The 13,927-nt window shown below is 43.6% G+C and overlaps 1 protein-coding gene across 1 annotated transcript in view; it reads right to left on the bottom strand.

Moving 5' to 3' along the window:
- Window positions 1-568: 568 nt before the first annotated feature.
- Window positions 569-13,927, bottom strand: part of BBX (bobby sox homolog (Drosophila)) — a 72,194-nt gene continuing 58,835 nt past the window's right edge. Inside the window, exons 11-14 of the mRNA XM_015424530.1 lie at window positions 12,748-12,896; window positions 8,040-8,159; window positions 5,241-5,433; window positions 569-742 (exon numbers count right to left, since the gene is read on the bottom strand). Coding sequence (XP_015280016.1) covers window positions 655-742; window positions 5,241-5,433; window positions 8,040-8,159; window positions 12,748-12,896 — 550 coding nt within the window. The 3' untranslated portion in view covers window positions 569-654. The remainder of the gene's footprint in view (window positions 743-5,240; window positions 5,434-8,039; window positions 8,160-12,747; window positions 12,897-13,927) is intronic.

Raw genomic sequence — 13,927 nt, 5'->3', positions numbered from 1 at the left:
TTTTTGCCAATAAACTCTACCACCCTGGTGGCAATTACAAAAGTGCAGAACGTCTGGACCATATGGCCACACATACACCACTAACATTGGTACACCTGCCCATGCTTTCTTGGATTCTCCCAAACAGGTCCTTAAATTCACTCTAAAATATAAATGTAGGCATAACCTATAATATAAACCATCTTCAAAACTTAAATCATGTACGAAAAGGACTAAGAATATCTACTAACTAGTGCAGTGCGTCAGTTTTTTTCTCCTCTTTTGCTTTTTGTTTGCTAAGAGTAGCTAGTTATTATATGAAACTACTTTCCATACTCTGGTTGGCAGAACAGATGCTGTGTGAGCAACAGGAAAGTTTGCCTCCTCCATGAACTATGCGTATACCATTTTAAAAACCTTCAGTAGAAAGCAAAGCTCCAGGATCTTTTCATTTCTGTTCCTTAACAGAGAAATAACATCACTCTTATAGTAGATTTGGGGCCCCAAACCCGGGGAGCACCGACCCAGGCTATAAGTGAAATCTGTGCCATACTGAACACGAACCACTCATTTTCAGTCTATGGGTTCCTCCATCACATGGACTGACTAGCATCCATTGGTAAAGACAAGGCTAGGATATTAGGTAAAGCACAACTTTTACAATAGGGTAGAGCTTCACTGGTCAGCACAGGAAATAAGCACTGGAGCCTGAGACATTTCTTTTGGCTGTCCATCATGTGGAAGAGGTGCCGTCCTTGGGGTCCTACAAGGGGGAGAACAGATGAACATTAGCCCAAAATTCATCTGAAAATAGTTACATTCCTGATACAATACACAGACATGATTAAAGAGAAGGATTTTTAAAAAATCAATTTGTTACTTTTCCCCCCTCCTGTTTTTCTGTTTCTAAATAGTTTACATAAATAAGTTAATTAAACATAAGAACATAAGAGACGCCAATGTTGGATCAGGCCAATGGACCATCCAGTCCAACACCCTGTCACACAGTGGCCAAAAATACCAGGTGCCATCAGGAGGTCCAGCAGTGGGGCCAGGACACTAGAAGCCCTCCCACTGTTGCCCCCCCCAGCACCAAGAAGACAGAGCATCACTTGCCCCAGAGCCCCTATCTATACCTTGTGGCTAATAGCCACCAGTGGACCTCTGCTCCATATGCTTATCTAATTCCCTCTTGAAGCCGTCCATGCTTGTAGCCACCACCACCTCCTGTGGCAGTGAATTCCATGTGTTAATCACTCTTTGGGTGAAGAAGTACTTCCTTTTATCTGTTCTAACCTGACCACTCAGCAATTTCATTGAGTGAAATTAAAACAAAAAAAACATAATTAAGATAGCAATAAAATACTGTTAAAAATAAAGAGAAGACCAGAATAGATAAGCAATTCCAGCTAAGAGCTAGGTTCCCGACCTCTTGTGGAATGTCCCCTACCTATAAAACAGGCAGTACAATAGTTGAAGATTTCTCTGCTCCCACACCAGACATCCACTCTGCTACCCCATGCTGTTCCTGGGACTCCAGTGCCACACCATTACACATTTCCAACAGGCACAGCAGGCTGCAGTGGGAGGGGGGAGATTTCCTTTAATCTTCAACTCGTTCACCATGTCTGCCTCCCAGATAATGCCAATGCCTACTTGTTGGGGAGTACGGAAAAAGGCTTCTGGGCCAGACAGTATGTTATCCAAACAGGTGTTTGGGGTCCCCCAATTTAGAATTACAGTGCAAGCCATAAGCTACTACAATCAAATTGCAAGTTGCCTGAAATCTATGCTGTATTAAAAGGAAGACAAAGGCCATTAAGACTGAACTGCAATAAACAAAAAATACATATACTTCTGCCACAAGGAAAGTACGCCCCATAATACGTAATTATTACTATACCATTTTCCAGAAAGAGTACCATACAGTGAAATGTCCTTTTAAAAACACACACATTAACCAAGAACCTAACATTAAATTAAAAAACACTACATCCCCTAATGACTGCCACTGTAATTCTATTTCTATATAAGAATGATTTTCAAACTGAGACCCAGGGAATTCTTGGAAGCTCGTCAGGGATTCCTCAATGAGAAAATCAGTGATGGACAAGCTACCGTAGTGATCTCCCTCCCATCACTACCAAACTTTCTTCGCATTCCACAGCTGTAAGAGAGAGCTGACTGTATCCTCTGTTGTATAGTTAGCCTATATTGAGAACAAGCCTGGCCCAGGTTCTGCACCTGAGAACAGACTCCGGAATCTGCTGTTCTCCAGGGCTCAGTGATGTGTCAGTGGGGGAAAGATTATTTCAAGGCAGAAACTTTGAAAACCATTGTTTTAGAATTCCCACTTCTCCCAATTGCCCTCATCGAGACCACTATTAAACATACAACCAAAGAAAATTTCCAGATCGTGCACCCTGAAGTCATTAAGACATGAATTAGTTGAGTCACTCCAGGAAGCAGTTTTGTCTGCCATTTTCAAGTCTCAATTAAAAACAACAACATAATACAGTAAAAGCTCTGTTACCTGGCATTTGATTATCCAGAACACTCAATTACCCTATATCACCAGAGGGCAAGCTCCTCCCCCTCAGCCACCATATTCCTGCGACTTTGGGCACATGCCCACCCCGTTCTTATGTCTCTAGATGGCCAGCTTGATGCCTCCAGCCATTGCTGGGCATCTGATAGCTGGGACTGCCAACTGATGTCATCCCTGGGTGTCTTCTTTCCCCTCAGTCTGCTCTGTGTTGTTGGCAGCCAGCTCTGGCAGAAGGCTCCCAGGCAGCTGGCCAACTTGTCCAGTTGTTGTATAGGACTATTTTGTGGGAAAGGTCCTGCCAAGCATAGGGACTGTTTCCATGGTGTTCCTAGTGGGGTAGGGTCACTGCAGATTCCCCTGGGTAGGGTGTGGTGCAGATTCATAAGCCTGAGTATCTTCTGATGTATGGAAATGCAGTCTTTTCCATTTTACATGGGAAAAAAGACCCCACAGACTAGCTTTGTGACTTTACTTTGAGACAATATTCCACTTCCTGATACTAGTTCAAGTGACTCACATTCTGTCCCTGGGTGCAGTAGAGAAAACTAGCTCAAACATTCATGTTTAAAAGTTGATGTTGCCTTTTTCATCATAGTTTAACAGAGGGGGTGCAGTTCCCTGGGCTGCAGCTTCATATATTTTGGGAAACCAACAACTTTATTTAATCAAAGGAAAAATCTGAGTGATTGCCAGTTTTGGGGGAAATAAGCAGCTCTGAACTAAAAAACCTGCTCCCACCCACTGCTCATTCCTGACAAGAAAAGAAGAGACAATATTTCTAGAGGGTAGGATGTGCCTGGCTTAAACAAAGAGTGCTGGCAACATAGTCTCCTGAGCAACTGCTGAGATCCTTTTTTGGGAAGGAGAGAAGCCGAGGTGTGCAAACCAGATTCCTAGTCTCACCACTGAAATACCTCAATCGTCCTTTGTGGCATGTTCTATTCCAGCTTCTGAAGCCTTTCCCTCCTGCACATTTCTACCAATCTCTTTCCTTATATATAGCACTGACTAGGGAGTTTGCAGCCACAATGTGTTGTGAGCAAATAATACTGAAAAGGATAAGTGATGGATTTGAGAGAACCCACTGCAAGGGAATCCTAACCAGAACAGTAAGCTAAATTCCAGGTAAGCTGCTTTGGCTATATATACACTTCTGCTTTGTGAAGCCCATACCTTCCCAAAGCTGTTCAGAGCCTTAAAAAGTACAAACTTGTTAGCATAGCCTATATGATCACAATTACACTATATATGTTTGGGGATTTACCCTCAATCAGCATTATAAAGAGCCAGAAAGAAAACTGAGGTGGTAGAATTAATCTTATTTTTACACTTCCAAAGACACTAAACAAATAAAAAAGGCAGTGTTCAACAAGCTTCACATTCAATATAATGTTATACTCCATTTTGCAGATTTATTCTTGAAAATATATGAGTGCATGTGCAAGTAGGGTTGCCTTATGAAGAGCGGGCGGGAGTCCAGCGCTCATCCGGGAGTCCATGTGCACCGCAATCACATCACCCGGAAGTGACACAATCACGTTGGGCACATTGGGGGTGGGGCCACAATCATTCGAGGGAAAATCATAGTTTCCCCTCAGATTATTGTGGCCCCACCCCCAATGTGCCCGACGCGATTACATCACCTCCGGGTGACGTGCTGACGCCGGGCATGTCACTTGCTTTGGGGGTGTGGTTCCCCCCGGGGTCCGATCTGCTGGCGGTGGGTAACGGGCCTCTCGGGCGGGGGTTTCCCCGCCCCCCGGGGGGACTTGGCAAGCCTATGTGCAAGACAATGAGCTAGGAATAGAGTCTTGGATGGATACCAATGTGTCTCAGTCTCCACTTCAGTGTGTTTCTCCCTGAAAATGATTGTGAAGGATAAGCTATGGTTTAGATTGGAAAAGGGCCCCTGTTTACACCAACTGTCATTTTGAGATCACATTGTGGTTTTCATGTATCATTCCTGCCTCTCTTAAATAAAAGAACTGGGAGGCGGGTGGGCAAATTGATATTTGACCTGTACATAACCCATCCTGAATGTGATGCACATAATCTCATTCCAATTTCTTAATATTCAAGAGAGTTTAGCATTTTATAAAGATAAAGCAGACAAACCCAAAGGGGAAGCTGAATAGCCAAGCTTTGTTTTTTAAACCTTGCTTGGCCCAGCTAAAAACTCAGACCTTACCATGGAGGCTAGTAACGTACAGTGTTTCAGACATCCTGCTTCAGATAATGCACGGCAATATAGTTTGGATGTCTACACTCCCTCCAATAATAGGGTTGTGGGAGTCAAGCAGATGTGTGAACAAACACAGAATTTTGTAAGCACATATACCGAATTTCATTATGACAACTTAATGCTCAAGGGAAACTACATTATAGTAGACTTTACAATCTCTCCTGATCCCTTTGAAACAGCTGAAAAGGCCCAAGCTTTGTCTTAAAAATGTTTTGGGTTCCTGAACATGTGCACCAGATTTAATTCTGCTGTCCCAGTGGTTTTCAGGAGATGCTGTGTTACAAAAACTCAAACAGACTATTAGGCAAGTTAAAGTTGGCTCTGCCAAATACAGAATACCAAAGGAGTCAGTATGAGCAAGGCATGTCATGGACCCATAAAAATACCCTGTGATGAGCTCAGATACAATGCAAGGATGCTGCAATGAAGAGATCTTTTTAGGCCAAAACAGAAAAGAAAGAACACACTAACCTGTGTGCATTTTCCATTGCTGCTACCTCTGCAAGAGCAGCTAGGCTAAAGAATGCAGATACCGATGGCATGTCTGGTGTAATACTATGACCTTCTTCTGATCCAGTGTTTTGCAAGGATTCTTTGTTGCAGTCTGTCCCTGTACTTGATGTCTTCTGAAGATCACCCTGCAGTTGTTCCTTTGGTTTCTCTTCTATAAAAATGGGGGAAAGATGCATATATTTCTCCATGCTTTGACAGATCAGGAGGGGAAGGTTTGTGTGGTACTCTTTTTTTCTTAAATAAGATTAGTAGGCTTTCCCCTGTCCTCTAATCTACACAGATCTGCCTAATAACTTCTTTCCTGATAATAGCTGACTTTGTCTCTATACAACAGGCTTATTAATACTGACTTTAATTGGCACAACTAGACCAGATGCAGGAAACCTGTGACCAGGGTCCCAATACCTCAAGGTCTATTTAAAGCAGCTGCAGACAATCCCTACCCCCATGAGTGGGCCTACTGTTACAATTTAAATGTCCTCCAGGAGGTGGGTAGTATTTGACTCACAGGGGAAACAGCAGAATTCAGATAAAAAAACAAGTAGGAATCAAAAGTGTAAAAAAAAAATCTTCTGACACCATGGACCTAATCCAATATGGAAGCTCCCATGGGTGCTTTTAAATATAATTAAAGATATTTGAAGATCTGAATAAAGATTGCTTTGGTGTAACTGCAGCCCTAATTGGTATATTTTTAAAAATATCATAGTTTTTAATAGGGTATTTTGTGTGATAGTCTTCAGCTATTTTAACATGGTATTGAACAAAAATTTTGTAGGGTATATTAAGATCTTGTTTTGCAGAAAAACAAATGCATTTATAAAAATAAATTTTAAAATAACGGTTACCATGTGGCACTAAAAATGCTTAGTATAAAATACTCTTAAGCACTTGTGTGACAGATTGCACAGAAAAGCAGCCTTTTTAAAATGCGGCTTGTGTCAGCGGGTCAGGGAGGTCATGAGTTAATCTTCCCTGGAGAGAAGAGCTTATGTGATTGGCTGTTCAACTTGCTCTCTGATTGGCTAACATCAGCTGAGAGAAGAAATAAAACAGCTGATCTGGAGCAAAAAGAGGCCTTTCATCATTTCGTCTTGGTCTGAAAACTAATGTCTGGATCAGTAGCCAGAGGGTTTGGCATCTGAGGAAAAAGGCATTTGGAAGTCCGTGTTTTCTGACCGGCAACAGTCAGAAAAGTACTTCTACAGAGAGAAGAGAAGCCCCATTATCTTAAATATATTAAAACTGCTCTGAGGGAGAATTTAGATTCTCAGTCAGGAAATCTACAGAACAGCCTTATACAGACAAAGGATACTGGAGAAGGATTTGGCAGAAGGTCTGGGTAGTTAGAGTGAACTCTCATACAAGCCAAATACTAGAAGGAGTTATTGTTTCTTAGGGACAAAGAGAATAACTTCCTGCCAGTGAAAGGGGTTGGGACGAGAACCGTGGTCTGTGATAAAGGGGAGAAGCTTAGACACCTCAGGAGTTAGTGAAAAGCTGTAATATCTACAGGAAAACCTAGAACTCTGAAGGAAGAAATCTACAAACTTTAAGCAAATGCTGTCCTCCAGAAGAAACATTAATAAGAACTGTGTTAGTGCTGATATATACCAAACAAAATACCTCTCAAAGAAAGAACTAGAAGCCTTGAAACAAAACTACAAATACACTCTCTTGAATGTTCTAAGAATTCAACTTCTGTATGTATTAGAAAGTTTTTACCTCAGCAATCTTAAAACCTTGAATATTCCTATTATACATATATTCCCTGCCTGTTTAATAAACTCTTTATTCTGTTTTGTATGGGAAGACAACATATATACATCTTAATTCACACACATTCACTGCCGACGAGGGTTTTGTTCAGTTTTGAAGATGAGACGTGATCTGGTCAGCATTTTTTCCTTGGCCTGGTTTGATGGCGTCAGCTTTTCTCCAGACTCCTTCGAGTTGTAGCGCCACACTGCCACCGCCTGGCTGGAACAGCCCATTACAGGCTTTTCTTCATGCTGAGGAGATCTCTCTAGGCTTTCTAATCTTGCGAGCTGGACCTCCGTTCGCCGGCTAACACCGCTCCACCCCACCGGGGGGGGGGGGGTTCAGTGTGCCCACTCTCTCTAAGGAGTGGTACCCATTTTATCTACTCGCTGAAGCTTTCGAACCGCTGGGTAGACGGCGAGCTGGAGACAGGGCTGGTAGCTCACATCAGTGCTCACATCAGTGCGGGGCTAGAACTGACAGCAAGCCTGTTCACCTCAGATGTTACTGTTATAACCAGAGGATAAATCCTCTGTGCCACTGTGCCAAAATTAATTTGCCTCAAGTGCAATTTCACAAGAGTTTATAAAACAGGACAGCTCCTGTCTTTCCCTCAAGTTCTTGTACTGGGTCTAAAGCCTAAACTAATATCTAAACAAAAGGTGGGGCATTTTCAAGTTTATATCAATAGAGAAGATATACACACTACTGTAGGGCAACTCAGTAACTGAGGTGAACTGAAGTTTTGACGGGAAAAATCTGCCAGACAGTTGGGGAGATACAAGGAGTCCGTTATAACGTATTATGATTTTGATGTTAATTCTAATAATATTATAAATGTCTAAATGTTCTGATGGTACACATCATTTACCAACTTGATTATCTGTATATATCACAGGATGCATCTGCACCAGCAGCTTCTCACACATTCTGCTACTGGTATTTGTGAGAGGAAGAAGCATCATTTGCCCTGAAAACAAGTCATGCTATCCTTACCTAAAACTCCTCCTGCTGGTGAGACTCTGCCATCTGCAGTCCGGACCAGATGAGTGATCTTGGTTTTCCTTGCTTTTCTCTTCTGGCTGCCAACCAAAGGTTCTTGCATACTTGCCAACTCTGGAACATTTAGGAGAGACACAGAATTTTTATTTTTCCATGCTGTCTCACTGTTGTTGTTTTTTTCCTTCTGATGATATGGTTGAAATGGAACAATCCATGTTAGCCACGAGCCACCTGAGCAATACTTTACCTTTTATTCCCTTAGAAGCTCATTGATTAACAAATCTTGACCAGCAGAAGATTCTCATTCATTTTTTGAATGCAAGGGCTAAAAGGACTGAAATGAATTTTGCTATTGCCAGCGTGATCTTCAGATCCTTATCACTAAGCAAAGGAGACAGCGTTTCCAGGGTGTAAGGGGATGACTGATCAATGAGAGGCTTAATATAATGATCATGAGCAATGCTACTAGGGACAAATGAAGATATCATCAGAGCTCTTCTAAGAAAGGATTCCCCTGTTACTTGCATCTTGAGACTTGGGTACGAAGCAGAATGAAAAAAGCCAAAGCTGCAAGACTTCATCATTGTCAGAATAGTTAGGCATCAATCTGAACTTCTGAGTATGAGGAAGCTTCATGTTGTGAAAGACCTCAGCTTGAGACCCTGGAGAGCCGCTGCCGGTCTGAGTAAACAATACTGACTTTGATGGACCAAGGGTCTGATTCAGTGTAAAGCAGTTTCATGTGTGTTCATGTGTGTGTCTTTGGCTTGGTTGTTACTCCAGTTTAGAACATGAATACACAAGTGTTAAGGTTAGCCCCAGACTTAAGAGAATTTTTAATGATAACAGTGAATATCTATCTTTATATAGGCTCTATGACATACCTTTCCTTCTCCCTTTTTTACAGATGATCAAGAGTGATAGCACTGACCATCTGCTAGGCAGTCAGTGCAGGGATGAAGGAGCACCTAGAGTGAGTGTTACCTGCTTCCCCTTCCTTTGCTAGCAGGTGCCTGGCCCTACCAAACTGACACCATTGATAATCTGTCAGGAGAGGAGCATAATGTAGTTGCACAGCGCATGCAGCGTACCAACCTCTCTTTGTTCTAGGACTACAGAAGTTCTACCTGTTTCTGTTTTTTAATCACTTTCTGTGGATCAGACCAACTATTTATTTATTTATTTTATTAGATTTATATACCGCCCTCCCCAATGGGCTCATGGTGGTGTACAACAATTAAATATACAATTAAAACAGTATTAAAATAGCAATTTACACATAAAATAATAAAATACTGTATAATTATAAAAGTTGTCAGATGACTTACATCCTTAAGAGACTCATCCTATAGTAAGTTAATTCTGACAGTTGGCTTAGGGACTTTATAAAGTATTAAAAGCCAGCGCTGGAACCCAAACTAGGATCCCCCCAATGTCAACTACTTTCCTTAATTTAAAGTTAAAGAATTTCCTCCAAGTGTTTAGTATTAGGAAGCAACATAATAAATCAGTGAATTGTTGTTCAGACAAAGTAAGGATCCATTAGCTTCACAGGTGAAATAAACCACCTGAAAAGCAGTAACTGTTTGCACATGTGTACGTGTGTTGCGGGGTCTCTATCTTGGATTCTTATTCTGTAAATAACCTTTCTACGATTTTTTTTTAAATGCTGGGTAAAATCCAGCAAAAAAACTAGTCATGACGATGCCCCACTGATGGCAAAAGAGTTTCCAGTGGGACTTTTTAAAATGCATACTGGACATGATACAGCAAAAATTAAGTCATTATGAACTCACTCCCTTGCTTACAATAAGGTTTTATTTATTTATTTAATTTGTACCCCGTCCTCCCCGGAAATAGGCTCAGGGCGGCTTACATTGGTTGATACATAAATCCATATAAAAACATTTGAACAATTCAGTTACAAATAAGCTTGTAAAATCCTAAAAAAATAAATAAAAAAAATAAATAAAGTGCTGGACATATTTAATTAGATACTTCAGATGGCATACTGAAGAGTGCATACAGAAAACAGTTTTCAGCTCAGTGATCTTCCTAAGTCATGCGGCAGCACAGGCCAGATGTCAAAATTAAGGGCCAGGACCTATAACTATGATTGTTGGTGGCAGTAGTGAAGGCGGCTCCTTAGTTGAAAGCCTGGTGGAAGAGCTCTGTCATGCAGGCCCCGCGGAACTGTAAAAGATCCCGCAGGGCCCTGATCTCTTCCAGGAGCTCATTCCCCCAGTATGGAGCTGCCACTGAAAAGGCCCTGGCCCTGGTAGTAGTGAGCCTGGCATCCTTGGGACCTGGGAGGGTCAGTCGATTTTGAGACCCCGACCGTAGTGCTCTCTGGAGTATATATGGGGAAAGGTGGTCCCTCAGGTATGTTGGACCCTGGCCATATAGAGCTTTAAAGGTAAGTACCAGCACCTTGAAGCGAATTTGGTATGCTATTGACAGCCAATGCAATGTCTTCAACACAGGCTGAATGTGCTCCCATCTAGGAAGGCCCATCAGGAACCCGGCCACGGCATTCTGCACTAGCTGCAGCTTCCAAATTTGTGACAAGGGCAGCCCCATGTAGAGAATGTTACAGTAGTCTAGTCTCAAGGTGACCATCGCATGGATCACTGTTGCCAGGTCATTGCGGTCAAGGAAGGGAACCAACTGCCTAATCAGCCAAAGATGGTAAAAGGCCGACCTAGCAGTGGCTGCTACCTGGGCCTCCATCATTAAGGAGGTATCCAGGAGAACTCCCAAACTCCTAACCTCTGGTGCTGGCACCAGTGGTGCCCCACTGAAGGTCGGGAGTGGGATCCCCACCCCTGAACTGCTCCGACTCAAGCACAGGACCTCCGTCTTCATCGGATTCAGTTTCAGCCGGCTCAGTCTAAGCCACCTAGCCCGGTCCAGATCTTCTGGCCTGGAGTCCGACTGGCTGCCCAACATCAGGTAGAGCTGGGTGTCATCAGCATACTGGTGACATCCCAGCCTGTGCCTCCGGGCAAGGAGGTGCATAGAGATGTTGAATAGCATCGGGGAAAGCACTGCCCCTTGAGGCACTCCACACTCCAGCGGGTGCCTCCTGGACTGCTGTTCCCCTAGTGCCACCCTTTGTCCCTGACCTTGGAGAAAGGAAGCAAGCCATTGTAAGGCAAGTTCCTGAATTCCCATGTCGGCGAGGCAATGGGTCAGTAACTGATGGTCAACTGTGTTGAGCACAGCCGACAGGTCCAACAACAACAGTACTGCCGAGCTGGCCACATCCAGATGCCTCCGGAGGTTGTCTGTGAGGGCAACCAGTGCCGTCTCCATCACGTGACCCAGGCGAAAGCTGGACTGGAAGGGATCTATGTCATCCATAAAGCCCTGAAACTATATCACCACTGCCCTCTCAATAAATTTGCCCAAATAGGGCAAATTGGAAACCGGCCAATAGTTAGCCAATTTGGCTGGGTCCAGAGATTTTTTTTTTAGGTGGAACATTGCTTCCTTGAGTGCCCCCGGGAACAGCCCCTCTAAGAGGGACTTGTTGATAATTTCCCTTAAGGCACCTCAAAACCCTTCATGGCCAGCTTTAATAAGCCAAGAAGGGCACGGATCAAGGCTGCACGTGGTTGGGCGTACCGTTGAGAGCAATCTGTCGAATTCCTCCAGGCTGAAATGATCCAAAACTGAGATCGAAGACGTGCATGGAGCCTCGAGCTCACTCAGTATTTCAACTGTGGCGGGGAGCTCACGGTGGAGCGACAAGATTTTATCCACAAAATAGCTCGCAAATGCCTCACAGCCTATTTCCAGTTCCCTAGCATTTGGTCTGCCCTGTGGCAGAACAGTTATAGACCGAATCGTTCTAAACAATTGGGCTGGGCGTGAGCTCGCAGATGCAATCATAGCCACATAGTACTCTCTCTTCACGGCTTTGACTGCCATCTCATAGAATCTCATAAACGTCCTATAAGATGCTCTTGTGGCTTCATCTCGAGCTTCGCACCACCGTCTCTCTAGTCGTCTCAGCTCTCACTTCATAAGCCGCAACTCCTGGGTAAACCAGGGAGCGAGCCTAGAGTGAGAGCGCAGAGGGCGCTGGGGAGCGATCTCGTAAATGGCTGCGGTGAGTCGGCTATGCCAGTCCTCTACAAGCTCATCCAACGAGCTGCCAGGGGTGACTAACTTTAGGTGGATTTTGCCCAGTATTTTAATACACTTCTTGCTCCCAAGGTCTTTGACGTGTCATCTTTTGAATCTTCTTATCAGTCACATGAGGTAGTCTTGTTAGTGTTTATGGTTCACAAATGAAATCTTAGGGATAAAAGGAACAAAAAAGGGCCACCCGGTGGGACCTGACCCAATCTTTCCTCAGCCTAGAACAGAAACTGATAAGTTCATTTATAAGCAGCAATAATGAAAATTGTAAAATGCTTTTCTTGGAAGTTTCTGCAATGAAAAATGTTAAAACTGTATATGGGAAAAAACCTGCTCTGCTTTCCAGAGATATAACATGCTGTCCCTTCATTTCCACCCACACCAATCGAAAAACATTGAGCTGAATGTGTGAAAATTCTGACATGTAGGGGGGGGGAACCTTACTGCATCTGGCCTCATATATGCTTATGCTAAATGAAACAGACGAAAGCAAGCAGCTTTTGACCTAGCACTGCAGCTTCTATAGATTAGTCATACCCTGCATGGGATTGCTTACCTTTGCTAGATTTTGGCTGATCTGCTGAGCAGCTCCCAACCTTCTTCTTTTTTCTTGGTATGGATGCACTTTTCCGGTCAAATGTGACAGGACTGTACTGAGGAAGGCTGTTGAATTTTTTCTCAAATTCCTCTTCCAGCTTCGCTAAGCTAGAGAACAGAAGATGGAAAAATCAACACAGAATAGATTAATATGGATTTAAAACATAGAAGGGTTTACAAATCCCAATACGACAAATTTTATGTCCTGACACAATTAGGCCAATCTCCTGCACAGAAGTTGCAGGATACAACTCCCCTGCATGTAGAGTTGTACACATGGAAAAGGATTCCCTTAGGGCACAAAATGAGCCTGTTAGTTGCCCGCAGACTGATCACACATAGTGCTCATGAACTGTAAAGTATCTGGCTCTTACAACTGGAGCTCCTTTGGCACTTTTTAGTCTAATTTATTTTTAAAAAATTCTTTCATGTTTTTCTATCCAACTTAGGGTCCCCAAGGCGGCAAACATTAAAACTTCAAAATAGATACATGTATAAGCCACGATGAGGGCTAATAACAGTTAATGAGACCTTTACGTTTTGTTTTCCATAGATCACCACAGTATTGGTTATCTGGAGTACAAGTGGCATGGATCTCACTACAGGACAGTCAATGGGGCTTCCACTGAAAAAACCCAGACTCAACAGGCCCTGCAGATAGCTAAATCCGTGGACTGGGGCCATGTGGAGGCTAAACAGATTTTTCTGCAAATTCGGGGGTTTGCATAAAAATCTGAGATAAACATTAAAGTATATAGGGGAAGTTAAATGCCTCCCAAATACATTTGTGTCATCTAGTTCAGAACAGCCTGGTCCAGTGGTGCACTCTGGCAGCTGCACTGGGCACGGCGTCAGTGTCAAAGGATGCCTGCAGCCATGCCAGCCTGGCCGCGGTGGCGAAGGATGTCTTGGAGTCGCTGCAGCCCAGCCATGGTGGAGGACATGACCAGCAGTCACTGTGGCCTGGCCACCACAGCAGAGGGCATCCGGCAGTCACACCGGACCCAGCCGTGATGGAGGAGAATGGGCTAGGAGTCACTGTGGCCCAGTTGTGGTGGAGGATGACTCCTGGCAACCACTGCGGCCTGGCTGTGGTGGTGGAGGACATGTGGCAGCCCTGCTGGATTCAGCTGCAGTTG

Source organism: Gekko japonicus, unplaced genomic scaffold, assembly GCF_001447785.1.
Source record: "Gekko japonicus isolate JY-2015 unplaced genomic scaffold, Gekko_japonicus_V1.1 scaffold187, whole genome shotgun sequence".
Classification (NCBI taxonomy): domain Eukaryota; kingdom Metazoa; phylum Chordata; class Lepidosauria; order Squamata; family Gekkonidae; genus Gekko; species Gekko japonicus.
The sequence above is the reverse complement of the archived record's forward strand: the minus strand, read 5'-3'. Positions and strand labels throughout refer to the sequence as shown.